Below are 14,709 nucleotides of genomic sequence, written 5' to 3'. Positions count from 1 at the left end.
TATTAGTAGGCTCTTCTATTTTAGGTTCATCTGAAAATATGATTATAGACCTGGACCCATTCAGTCATAATGACTACAACTCCGAGACCACTCCGCAAAGAGGAGAGATGTCGGAGCTTGATCCACCAGCCGAAATCGACGATGACAGAGACGATAGTTCCTATACGGGGAGCAAGAATACTTCAAAACCGGACAAGCCATTTAGGTAAGCAATTCTTTAAGTTGTGATGGTGCAAACATTGGTTTAACTTCTGTTTTAACAATATAATGTAGTCTTGTGTCTATTGGTGGACCAGATTTGCATATAGTATCATTAAACAGCTCCATGGACTGTCGAATTGTATGAATTTTTGAATGTAAAGTTGTTGTACAACTTTTTTTTTAATTTTTGATGTAGATAACTGACTTAGTTGATTTATACAGTTATAATATAATTGTTGTATTATTGTTTATTTAATATTTAGCTATATCCCTAGCTTATGCCTCGCAGTTTATAAATCATTCAAGTCCTAAATGTGATTAGAATGTATTTACACCCAGTAGAAAAGTATCTTGACATTATTGATAAACCAATTGCAGCAAACAACTGAGAATATCGCTACAGCCGTACCAATTGTGCAATATATTATACGTAATACTGAGTGGTAATGGACTGTTTTATATAATATCTTGCAAAATAATATTGCTGGGTCTTGGGTGGCTTTAATCTGGGATAGTTATGGGCAAGTTCTGTTCGTACAAATATCGGTTTAGCTTATGATTTAATAAAAAAGGCGATGGAACTACAGTTGTGTCTTTTGGTGGAGCAGATTTCCTTATAGCAACATAAACCGCTCTATAGACTGTCGAATTGGTTGCCAAATAACATATCATTATTATCCAGCCTTCATTTATAACGTCCACTCTGGACATAGGCCTCCCTTAAACTCCTCCATTCTTTACGATTTTCTGTTCTTTGTTGCTAATTTTTGGTGATACGCCTGATGTCGTCTTCTTCGTTCATTAAATAATTATCTAAAAAATGAACTTTGTACTTATTAAGCTTTGCGTAATATCTGAAATTTATATAGATTAAATAAATAAAAAAATTACCATTTTTTGTAGGACTGCAACTTGGGTACATTATATTTGTCGGACATTTTCCATTTAGTATCTAAATCTTTCACAAATCTATTTTTTTTTGTCCGACAGTTATTAATAAATTTCCAGACTCGTGGAAAAGCCGATTTTCACTGTCGGACGGAAAAATCGGTGAGTACATTTTGTCGGACAATGTAAAAATAGTATTTTTCACGTTATTTTGAACGATACAGAGAAAATCAGCTTGTTATTACTAAATTTTTTGAAGTTGTTTTTTTGGCATGTTTAGTTTGGTGGACTCCCTTATGGAACCAAAATTTTTGTCAGACAAGATTATTTTCGGATATTTATTTAATTTATTTAGTTTATTTTCATTAAACAGCAATATGTTATTAATAAATTTGATACATCACTTCAAAATGACCACTTTTGGATAAGCTTGAGAGAAAAAGCACCCGGTACAGAAAGTATCCCAAGAGATATTTGGGGGTCGAGGTCTTATGAAGCTATCCTGAAAATTGTAGCCTGTTATGTATGAGTGATACAGTATGTAGACTATTTCATTTTGCTTGTTTTTTAATTTATGAATTTCGCATTTCTCATTCGTTAGCTTTCTACGTAGAACTTTTAGGCTGTTATTTTCCTCTATAGTGCGTTTAATATTATCAGTTTTATATTTCCTTAAATCTCTCCTGATTGTCTTCGAAACAGTTTTATTAATTTCTCTTAGAGTGTGGCTGTCTGCATTCTTATCGCTTCTCATTTGTCTTCTTTGGTCCAGCAGCGTCTCAGTATACGGACTTATTTTACTATCTCATTTTCTGTTAGGACAGTGCACTCGGTGACTTTCTTGTAAAGCATTTATGATGCAATTATAAGATATAGGTTGTCAAAATATAGACTATTTAACCACATAAGGATATTATGGTATAATTTCACTATTTGAGAGAGTGAGTCATCGTTTAAAGGCCCAGAAATGCGGAAAGCTGTTTGGAAATCCAGTGACGTACACTTACTTTTATTTTAACGTTAATTATATTTTATTTTTCAAATATTAATGTTCGAAATAGGCCACAATATATTTATTTACAAGTTTTTACTGACGTTTCGATCTCTATATCCAAAGACCGCTTTCAAAGATATAAATGATAGTTATATTTATTTTATTTGTTTATTATTATATATTTTTATAATCTTATATTGTTTATTTTTTTTTTTCTATCTTTAAAAACGGAATAGAGATCGAAACGTCAATGTATTAAACATGTAAATAGATATATTGTGGCTTATGTCCAACCTTCTCCCTAAAAATACAGAATGCCACAAACAAGCAGCTATAGAAAAATAAATATATCTGTCATTTGTATGTTTGAAAACGGTCTCTTTATAGAGATCGAAACGTCCGTAAATTAAACATTTGAATAAATATATTGTGGCTTATTCCCAACATCATTTCTAAAAATACAGAACGACAAGCGAAAAGCCATAGAAAATAAATAGTACTATCATTTGTATAATTGAAAACGGTCTCTGGATATAGAGATCGAAACGTCAATAAATAAACATATGAATAAATATTTTGTGGCTCATTCCCTACATTCCCCTAAAAATACAGAATGCCACAAACAAAAAGCTATAAAAAAGAAGTAATTTTGCAGAAAGTTTACTGATACCAACCGGCTGTCGCGGAAGTTACGCTAAAACGTCTTTTGACGTGACCCGTCCTTAAAGAGTTACACAATGAAATTTTTTTAAAACAAATTTTAAGACAGTTTCCACACCACCCCAGAGGTATGTCTTGTGGCGCGATACTTTTTTTAAATGGGTGTTCGCCAAGAGCCATATTGTCTTATTAAATAAAATGAACAAAACACTTAAACAGTATAAAACAAAACAAAATAAAATCCTATAAAACAAAATAAAATTCTATAAAAACAAAATAAAAATAATGTTTGATGTGTTTAAACACAAACACTATACACACTTACTATGTTCTTCTCGTTTTTTTTTGTTTTTGGTTTTTTTTATGCTGATGTTCTTATTAAACTATTAGAAAATATTATTCGCTGTCTAAACCTGAAGATGCAGTGCTGCTATCGCTGTCATTATTTTCACCACCTGGTGTAATTATAATTGGCTCTAGTAAAACTTTTATATAAGTGTCAAGTTCCCACATACGATGTTCTTCTTTAATTATGTGGCCTATACATTTAGCCCATTTCTCTGGAGTTACATGGAGGATTGCTTGAATCAAAAGTTTCTTAATTTCGTTTAATTTGAACGTTTTGTTATTGCGTGCTACTTCTCCTTTCACTTGCTCCCAGATAAGTTCAATGGGATTAAGTTCGCAATGATAAGGTGGTAGACGCAGAACTTTGACACCATAATCTTTTGCAGTTTCATCTACAGCATATTTAAGATATTCAATTTCCCTTAACCGTGCAATGTCAAGGAGCTAAATTTTGAGCATTGATTCTTCGTATGCAATCCCCTTTTCTGTAAGCCATTGTTGAATCCTCCCTTTCAATTTCTTTAATAATCACCTGTTTTTTTCGACTCAAATTGAAGAAAACCATCATCAAGAAACCCTGTATCACTTCCTATATGGGTGACGATTAAACGCCGTCCCTTTCCTGATGGAGCTTTTAATCCTGTATATCAGCCTTCTATAAATGCTTCGCGTTTACTTTTGACATTTAAATCTTGCCAAACTTTTCCAACTGTATGACCTTTTCCAACCTTGGTTAATCCAGGTTTCATCCAAATAATATATTTTGCATCCAGTGCTGCGAATTTTTCGTATTTCTTCTAAATATTTTCTTCTCCACAGAATAATTTCATTTTTTTCTAATAGCATACTTTTTCTGTTGCGTTTTACGTATCGAAAGTTCATTTCGTGCATGGTCCTGATTAAGACCCTACGAGATATCTTGGGTAAAGAGTCATCATTTTCGAGCTCTTGAGAAATTTTTTCAGTGTTGGAATTTCACTCCGAAAATAAAATGAATGAATTTTTCGACGTATAATATTCCTTGTCTCGTCATCTAAAACAATGCTTTTCCTACCTCTAGTTTTACCTTTTTCTTGCTTTTTATTTTCCGATGTATTTTTAAGTACACGATAAATACAGCTAACGGATACTTTTGTTAAACTGCTACAAATGTCGACCGCTTGGCTAACGTTTAATGCCATTTTTCTGCCGACAATTCCTTCATAAACGTTTCGTATCATTACCTTCTCTTCGGACGTTAACATTTTCCGTCTCTTTTGCGGCTTTTCATTCTTGGAATCAACATCAGAATTTTGCTGTCTTCTCTTGGAACAACTCGGTTTTTCGTCCATTGTATTTCAATAATCTGGATATATACTATATATACAATAATTTCAAAGAATATAACTAAATATTTACTATAAAACGACAAACTATAACACTCTTATTATCAATAACACGTTTTATCAATACTACAATACAGTATTGATAAAACAGTATTGACAACAATAAGTTTACAAACTTATCACATAAAATATGCTCACAAAAACACATGCACTATTTACCCATAGAAACACCAATGTTTTCTTCGTTCATTTCTTCGGCAAAAAATAATAAAAACTAGTTTTACTGCATGTCTGGATCCGAATTGTAAAACCGAGTTCCCTCGCTAATTCCAACATTGCCAAATAATGTTTTAAAATATCGATTTTTATTTTATAAATTTAAATACGTAACGAAACGGAACATATAAATAAAATTTATTTTATTACAATTTTGTGCTTAATTTTTACTATTGAAAAAATAATGTTTTTTGGTATTTTTATGACGGTAATAATCGCTGCGTGGAAGAATACAGGTTTTGTATGACCATAATTACTACTTGTGAACAAGATTTGGCTACACTGTACGACAACTCCTGGTCAGTTTTTCTATAGAGAAGCACAAATAAATATACTACTTTATATATTCTGTAATTTCTTATGAGGAAACGCAAATTGCAATCGAGAAAACAGGCAGTTTTCAAGGGCCGCTGTGTACATTTAAATTTGAGGATATTCCGCGTTTAAACTATGATATCACTCTTCTGAATTGAGGGTTTCTACTTTAGATTCATTTATCCCCGAGACAAGACAGTAACGGAGCACAGAGAAGTTTATGCGACAATATCAATGAAGCAGTTACCTCAAGAGACTAAGAAAGGCGCAGCAAGTCATACTGAATATTAGATAGAGAAAATCTTGCATATTGTACTTTAAAACCATGGTCTGCTTTATTTCTTATATTGTCAAGCAACCATGGTTAGCTTTAGAGTGCTTATTTTTTATGCGACCTTTGTACAATTATATTTTTTCTATTTTAGATGTTTGCAATGCCCAAAAAGCTTCTCCAAAGCAGAAAATTTATTATCTCATCAAGCCATACATTCTGGAAATAGACCGTTCGGTTGTCATATTTGCAATAAGTCGTTCATACGCAAAAGGGAATTGGACAGGCACATAGCGACTCATTCAGGAATGAAGCCTTTCAAATGCCCCAGGTACGTAGATCTATGTAATATCAATAGTGTCATTGATTTTGAAAAAAGTATTTGGTAGAATACAATAAAAAAACTTTTTTAAATCACTCTTTATATTTGAGGAATTGGAAAAACAATCTGAGTCGACAAAAACGGTTTTCATGGAAATAGAAAATTAATGTTTCAAATTAAAACAAATTGTTTTAACTCAACCATATAAATCGGTAAATTTTTTCAGTGGTACACTTCCCGTCATATAAAACTGGTACACTTTTTTTTCCCAATGTAAACCTGTGTTCAGACTGGACACAATGGTTCGTGAATCAATTCGTTGTTGCCATCACAGATAACGGAATTTCAGTAAATTTAAATAAAACTTAAAACGTAAAAAAGAACGTTCAAAAATGTTTAAAAGTTGTTATATAGGTATTACTATTATCATTTACAACAAAAAACCGTATCTAATAAATTTAATAACCAGAGACAGGATTAAGTTAATGTCCAAAATGTTGAACGATGTTTAAACGTAGCGTATTGGCACAGGGAACATTGGAATGCATCTACTGTAATTTTATACTTTACTTAATTACTTACCGAACATAAACTGTTGACTGTATGTTATGCCAATAAGTTTAGTAACAGGCAAACTACTTAAATTAATTTATTATTTATTACATAAACGATAAATATGAAAAACTAACATTATACTTTATCCTACGTAGAAAAATGCTTTTCAAAACGTGACAGTATTACATTACAATCCAATATCTTACTGTAATGTTCCTTATGGAGGTTGAATCTACACCCTAATTGTAATCCGTTTTTATCTATAAATAGACTATTACTTTTTTACATTATTATAGGTTTGTTCCAACACAACAAAAAACCGTCACGTAACGGTTACGCTCCTGCGCACTAAACAAAATACGTTCCAACAAAAATATGATCGTTCATCTCATCGTCCTTCCGACCGTTCCAACAAAAATTATGATCGCCCAGTGACGGTTTCGTGACGATAATTTCAGTAATCTGGCAAATGCATGTACTGGTTGGGATGACTTGCGCACTAGGATTTTATTCTACTTCTTTAAATTTGTTGGGCCTAGATTAACTTAGATTTTGTATTAAAACAGCAAATTTGTTCAGAAAAAAGAAGTTAGGTTAATGATTTTATCACATGCTTATGATAGACTTATTATTTATTTATATATAATTTGTTTCTCGTTATTTATAACTTTATAAATATTACTGACGATGAAGGAATTAGTGATTTTTCTGATTATTATAGTAGTGAGGATGATTTGGAGCTATTAGCCGAACCTAGGGTGAAAAACCAGAATTATTTAGGTAGATTGGTCTTTATTTTAAATTTGTGCAAACTACTGATTAATAATTAAATAAATAAAATAAAAAAATAAATTGTCACCAAATTATGTCAGTTGTCAGAAAATCGTTCCAACATCAGTTTACAAATTACCGTCGTCAGACGATACAAATGATGAACATGCGCATTAAAAACGGTACAAGTAGTTTCGTGACGGTTTTCGGACCGTACAAAAATTGCGTGTTGGAACAAACCTTATATATAAAATGTAAACAAAAAACATTTACCTACCCATTGACATGCATATTTTTTTCAAAATTAAATGATTTACGGTGTATAAATGATAATGAGAATAAAATTAAGCGGAGTAAGATATCATCGTCTGTCTTAAAAAATCCTCTTATAACTGAAAAATGTTGGTTTAGTATCTACAGATGTTATCAGTGCGTGAAAACTTCCCGAACATATCCGAACGATTAAACATAAAAATTAAACATAAAAAATATTGCTTGTCATCAGTCACATTTGACAAGTTTGTCAAAATGAATTTTTAAAGATGTGTGTCTATTGTAGTTGGTTTTATTTACTGTAGTATTCCACTACTCAATACATTTTTGTGCTACACTTTACGAGAAACCAATCACACCTCTAGATTTAAAATTAAACATAATAATTTAAAGTCATGTCTAGATTTATTACCTATCATTATTTTTGAATTGAAATATTTTCATAAATTATAATTAAATACGAATCAATGTATGGGTACTGAGATAATGGAAAATTTCAAAATTAATAGAATTTTTTGAGATGTATGTTTAAATATAAATGTGACTGACTGATCGAGAATGCTCGATATTGTTTTAGTTTTTAATATACTAAAAACTTGCGACCTGTCGCACAGCCCTGCTTTGAGCAGGGCCCTGATTCTAATTGAGATTTCGACTCAAAATATGTCGAAATTAATATGGCGACGTCGAAATGCGACTTTGCGAACCCTGTGGATTTCAGCTGAACTAACCAAACGACGTCACTAATTTTCGACTTATCGAAATTAATTTCAACTTCAAGAAAGTGGTTGAAATTTCATTTCGTGTCGAAATTAATCTGACATGACTGACTGGACTGGGAGAAGTGAACTTAGGTTCAGTTTAGGTAGGCGGTGTTTTGATCCTTGCAAGGAAAACTGAGGCAAAAAGTATTAATATGGCTGTGTTTTAAAGACATTTGCTAGTTTTGGAGGAATTAAAGAGGATAGATATCCGACGCTTATAACGGAGGATAAGAAGAATGTTACGGGATACTCAAAATTCTTTTTCACTAAGTGATGCTCAATTTAGGCAGCAATTCCGGCTTAATAAACAAGCTGCAAATTATTTAATAAGGGTATTAGAACCATATTTGGAAGAAGGTGTTTATGCCTCTAGGATACCCAAAATGTTTAGAGTTAGTATTACTAAGCTGCAGTAAATTTAAAAATAGGTATATTAGAATATAACCACTAAGTCAAATCTTAGTGGTTATAACTTAAGGATCTCCCACATCGCCTTTTTTTTCTTGCCATCTTTTCTTTCAATTCAAAATATAATTGAGAATGGCCACTATTTATGATTTAACAACTCAAACAAGAAAAAAAAGACGTTCACGTAACGTAAACAAAACAAACATTCAACAAGCGTAGAGCGTAGTGCAGCCAATAAACAACAGGGCCAACCCAAAGTTTCAGCAGTGTCAAAATGATAAAGTAAATATCCCCAGTTTTAACTACAATCGAAATGAATGAGAATCGTTAGCGATTGCGACTGTCATGGCGTAGTCGCTTTTAAATTTCGACATCGAAATGAAATAGAATCAGGGCCCTGGTTTGATATATTTTCGTTGAACTGGCAACGTTGCCTTCGAAATTAGAATGACACATGTGAAAAGCTCAATTTACACAACTTAAAAAACACGATTTTCGGTTATAAGAGTTGTACCAGTTTTTTATGACGCGAACGGTACGTTGACATGTTTACAGAGGAAAAATCAAGAGACGACACAAAAATATTTCCTTTGCGAAACATCATACAAAAAATTGAGTGTGCCGGCATTGGACCATGAACGTTCTTTCCCAGTACCCTCAAGCTTCTGCGTCACAAAAGGTTTCTTCCTCCTAACTTCCCTCCTGTTCAGTGTAGAACTTTCTAGAGTTTACCTTTTCCAAATATTTGGTCAAGTAGAGAAGATCTTGTAACTTAGCAGCTTTGACCGGAAGTGGGCCGTTGTATAAAGCTTTGGGATGATTGTGGCTAGTAACTTCCGGAGTTGTGATATTATGAGTTTTCCTTAAATTTCTTTTCGGATTTCGTTTAACTTTGCATTCAAACAGCGAGATTGCAAATAAGCCAGAATAGATATTCTTGTGAAAGATAAATTGAGGAATATTTTTCCTAATTTCGATCAGTAGCATAGTAACATACAATTGTAGCGAAACGTCGAGATGAACCCACTTTTGGGTCACTCACAAATGACACGGTCCAAACCCGGAAGACGAATAAACTATAATAGAGGGTACTTTGTCTGATATCCTGCTGCTGCTTCTGCTCCTGATAGAGTAAACCTTAATTATTCTCAATCTTCAGCCTCATCTGTTAAGTCTGTTCCTGTTTATAAATGGGGTATTAAAAAATTTTCTGGTAAAGAACCTCTAATTCCATTTCTGGAAGAGATTGAAACTTTAGAGTTTTCTAGGAACTGAACTGCACTATTCATCTCTGCAGAAGATTTATTTGAAGGTGCTGTTTTTACTTGGTGGCATAATCATTTCACAAAAAATCTTTTAATTCATGGTCTGAATTGGTTGCTTCCTTAAAGGAAACTTATTTACCATATAATTATGAAAGAAATTTGTGGGAAGAAATATGTTCCACAAAACAGTCTTTTAAACAACCGGTCTCTGCACATATTTCTTATATTGAGTCTTTGATGCTCCGGTCTTCAAAATCAATTCCTGAATGTGAAAAAATGGATGAAATTATTAATGGTCTTCTTCCTGACTATGTTAAGGCTCTTGCTTTCCAGGATGTGGAATCAGTTGCAGACCTTACAAAGTATTGTAAGAGATTTGAAGCTGCTCTTACTATTTCGTCTCGCAGCAAATTTTCTGTTGAGTCTATTTCTTCCTCTGCTACATGTTGGAACTGTAACGTGACAGGCCATACTTTTCAAGTGTGTGATTGAATAGAAAACAGAGATAGAATCGGCCAATACATGTACATTAAAGCTTATAAAATTAAGTTGCCGTTTATAGTAGACATCGTTTGAGGTCACATTAGGAGTTGGTACATTTTTTTGAAAGTCTATGGTTATGGCTTGGGTATCGATTGCATTTTACGACAATTTTCGATATTTTCTTTTCACAGAACAAAATTTTTCACTTCTCGCTAGATGAAGTTGTTTCTCGTTGTTTTTTTCTTGAAATTTCTCCAAGATTTGAGTTTTATATTCATCACTCATCATCATCATCATCATCCAGCCTCAAGAGTCCACTGCTGAACATAGGCCTATTCCTCATGTTTCCAACCCCGTCTATCTTGCGCCGCTCTCATCCAGTTTTTATTGAGTCTTCTTAAATCGTCAGTCCATCTTGTAGGTGGTCGACCGACGCTTCTCTTGTCTTCCCTTGGCCTCCATTCCAATAACCTCTTTGTCCATCGCCCATCTGTCATTCTGGCTATGTGTCCTGCCCATCTCCATTTTAGTCTGGCTATCTTCTCGATGATGTCAGTCACTCCGGTTCTTCTCCTGATGTCTTCGTTGGTTATTCCGTCTCGCAGAGTTATTCCTAACATGGACCGCTCCATTCTTCTCTGCGTGACTCTCGGTTTGGTAGCTGCTGCTTTTGTTAAGGTAAGTGTTTCTACTCCGTACGTCAAGACTGGGAGGACGCACTGATCAAATACCTTTCTCTTTAGGCATGTGGGCAGCTCACTTTTAAAAGTTTCTCTCAGTTTTCCAAATGCTGCCCACCCAAGGCCGATTCTTCTCTTCAGTTCATGAGTCTGGTTATCCCTGCCAATCATAATTTCATGTCCCAGGTATTTATATCTATCTACGAGTTCTATTTCTTTCCCACCAATACTGATGTTCTGGTTGGGTACCAAATTGGTCATGATTTTTGTTTTCGAGATATTTATATTTAAACCTACACTTTCTGTAGCCACAACGAGTTCCTGTACCATCTCTCTTGCCATACCTAGATCTTCAGCTATTATAAGTATATTATCGGCGAAACGTAAGCTATTTAGATATTCTCCATCTATTTTTATTCCCTTTGTCATCCAATCCAAATTCTTAAAAGCATGTTCTAGCACCGTATTAAAAAGTTTAGGTGACATTGGGTCTCCTTGTCTAACCCCCCGTTCTATTTTTATGCGATTACTGTTAGTATGTAATCTGACAGTGGTTGTTGCCTGCAGGTATATTTCGTATAATAATTTAGTATATCTATAATCTAGCCTGCATTCTTTAAGCGCCTGTAATATTTTGCTTAGCTCAACTGTGTCAAAGTTGTCAGGCCATGGATTTTGGGGTGTGTACATTGTAAAATGGCGTGCACCCCATCCATCCATGCTATGGTATGCTGGACGAGCCATACAGTCTGTAGTCAACACCTCGAAGTATGAACGGGAACACAAAATGTGTCAATACTCATACTCTTATGAAACGCACCTGCGGATCATAAGAGCCTTCACATTTTACTCTTCTTCAACTTGTCTTGAGTGAAATGTCTTTAATCTTTTCTATCAGCCTCTCTTGGCTAACTCTTGTTTTCTTCCGACCCCGAATGGCGATTAGGTTTCCGAAGGCAGACGGGTCACTATATTTCTTTCTAATATATTCTTCCCATCCACACCTTCTTTCCCTCCCCATCCTACCCAACAAAAATATGGAGAAAACCAGATGCAAAAAATCCGTAAGTTAAGGTGGAAGCTATCGTGCTAAAAACTGAATGGTTGCACGTCACGCGGCCGCTAACGATGCTCTTGGGACACCGGGCGAAATCCCATTGAATATTAGCCTTGTTCCTGTACGCGGGGCTCTACAGGAATCGACCAACGTTCCCCAGCTACTCGTGGGAATAAATATGAATACTCACCAACATGCTAGGCAAGCACGGTGTTTAAATGCCAAAAACCCGACCACTGTAAACCAACTCTATTCAATGTGCGTCAAAAAGATAAACCTCAACATCGCCACATATAATATTCATCACTGCTGGCATCTAATTTCTGCGAAAGGAAAACTGAAAGCAATATTAAACTTTGTTTAAAAAATTTCGCGAAACTTATCATACCATAATTTATTATTGTAAACTCCTAACACGATAGGAATAAGAAGCAAGATTAGATTTCCCTGTACCCACTCGAATTCGTCGACGCATAACTGGGAGATCGGTTATCAGACCACCTAAATACCGATTCTGATCGTCGTAGTCAGCAAGTTCATTGAATTGAGTCAAAATGAGTCGTCTTTCGGCTTCATTGACGTTCCCAAAACAACGAAAACGGTGGCACTTTGCAATCTGGCCATACCTCATGTCTTTCTTCAAGTTCAAGTTCAAGTTTTTCTTCTTTTTTTTGCAGCTACCACTACTTGTATGTACTCACTACTTTACTATTGTTAAAATAAAATCAACTGGCAAACTAGAACACACCAACAAAGTCGCTAAACTAAGAAAGAGAATCACAGAAATGCTGCGCCTGACCCGACTTGTTGAGACAGAAAGGAAGCGCCTTTGGGCCCTGACGGTTATTCCCTCGCAGCGCTCGGACTATGATGATTCTTCCACAGTACACCGTTTTATTTAACATTTGTAATGAAATGACTGTAAATGTTTTTCCCTTTTACTCCATACCATCCGAAAGTAATGTATTCATTACGAGAAAAGTTCGTCAAAAGTGGACTATGATTGTTTTTCCCCCTGACATATATGAAACCTTTTTTTTAACAATAGAAGTTCTCTTCTTTATTCTGACGTTGCTTTTACATTTGTGTTATAGGTGTACGAAGAGCTTTGGTCGAAAAGACAAGATGATGCGGCACATGCGCATCCATGACGTCAACAAGACCTTCACGTGCGGAGTGTGCTACCACACGTTCAATAGAAGAGATAGTCTTCACCAACATATGAGGGCGCACCACGCTACCAAAGAGACTGTAGAGACTGGTAATGGACTGGAATGATACGTTATGTATTTATATTATAGTGGTTATATGATTGATTGGATCTAGAATTTCCTGTTGCCTTGCATCACTTTTATAGTGTTGCTATTTTTATTGTCAACTCATGTTGTATTTTGTATTAATTATAAAATAATGTTGATGCGTTTGTAGTATTTTTTGAACCATTAGCAACATTCAACGACCAACAAGATAGAACCTGGTTCTTCTTCTTCTTAGGGTACCTGTCCATTCCGAACATTGCGATCATTCTAGCTATGATGACTTTGTTGGTTGCTGTACGGAATAGCTGTGTTGAGGTCTTTCTATACCATGCTCTCAGGTTAGCAAGCCAGGATATTCTTCTTCGTCCTGGAGCCCTTTTTCCTTCAATTTTACCTTGCAAAATGCATTTGACTAGCTCATATCTGCCTTGATTCCTCATTATATGTCCCAAGTACTCAGACTGATGCTCAGACTTTCTTCTATAGCTCCCGCATTTCTGCATTTTAGCACCTTTGTATTGAAGTTTTCACTCACCTTCAAAGATCATTGGGATCTTTCAGGTTTCTAATATACTTCTAACATCATACTTCTTCGTCGACTTACTTCTTCAGTCTGACTTTGAAATAACCTATAATATAATATGGTTAATCCTTGCTATATTCAACTACAACATTTACAGAATGACGGAAAAGACCTCTAAGGATAACTAAATGTATCTGCAAAAGTGAAAAATGTGACCGGAAATTTAAAAAAAAATGTAAAAATAGCAATCATATATGCCAAAATGGTCTAAAATTCGTAAAAAGGCATTTTATATGATTTCCCAGTGGCTGAATAGGAGTTTAATGTCAAAACTTAAAAAAATAAAATGGAGATCCACAATTGCCCACAAAACACTCAAAATGTTCTTCGAAATGAAATTTTTTATTCTTTTAGTCACTGAATACCGACCTGGCTTCAAAATTTTAAAATTAAGACGACTGATCAAATTTGGCCGAAAAGGAATATTGAAATTGCCATAATTATCACCAAAATGATATCTTTGAGTTGTGGCATACGAAGCCAACGTAAGCATTTCAAAATTCCAAATGGCAGATCCTATATAGCGCTCTAAACATTGACAATACCTCCAACTATTTTCACAGTGAGACATAGCACGTTTTTTGAGCCGCTGAATACGAATGTGGCGTCAGAATTAAAAAAAGCGACCTAAGAATCGGAAAACGCTATAAATTTCGTAACAATGAAATATTTGATGTTTTTTTAATCACTGACTGTAGATCTTGTGTCAGAATTTTAAATTAAGTATGGCAGATCAAATATGACAGAAATGAAATATTGAAAATACTACAATTTTCGACAAAATAATATTTTTGAGTTGACCAAGTTTGAATGACAGTTGACAGTTTGAATGACAAATCCAATATAGCGTTCCAAATGTTAAAAATATAATTTAAAGTGAAAATTTATGTTTTTAGATCTCGGTATTTAAAATTATCGAACTAAGAATTTAAAATACAATAAAATTCTCTAGAAAAAGATTTTTTATTATACTGGCACACGATATTGATGTCAGAATATGAAAATTCAAAA

At 34.2% G+C, this 14,709-nt stretch overlaps 1 protein-coding gene across 1 annotated transcript in view; it reads left to right on the top strand.

Moving 5' to 3' along the window:
* Nucleotides 1-13,273, top strand: part of LOC140448710 (uncharacterized) — a 33,031-nt gene extending 19,758 nt beyond the window's left edge. The window contains 3 exon segments of the mRNA XM_072541822.1: nt 25-205; nt 5,433-5,609; nt 12,951-13,273. Coding sequence (XP_072397923.1) covers nt 25-205; nt 5,433-5,609; nt 12,951-13,134 — 542 coding nt within the window. The 3' untranslated portion in view covers nt 13,135-13,273.
* Nucleotides 13,274-14,709: the final 1,436 nt, after the last annotated feature.

Source organism: Diabrotica undecimpunctata, chromosome 8 (genome assembly GCF_040954645.1).
Source record: "Diabrotica undecimpunctata isolate CICGRU chromosome 8, icDiaUnde3, whole genome shotgun sequence".
NCBI classification, from domain to species: domain Eukaryota; kingdom Metazoa; phylum Arthropoda; class Insecta; order Coleoptera; family Chrysomelidae; genus Diabrotica; species Diabrotica undecimpunctata.
This window is presented reverse-complemented; position numbering and strand designations above follow the sequence as displayed.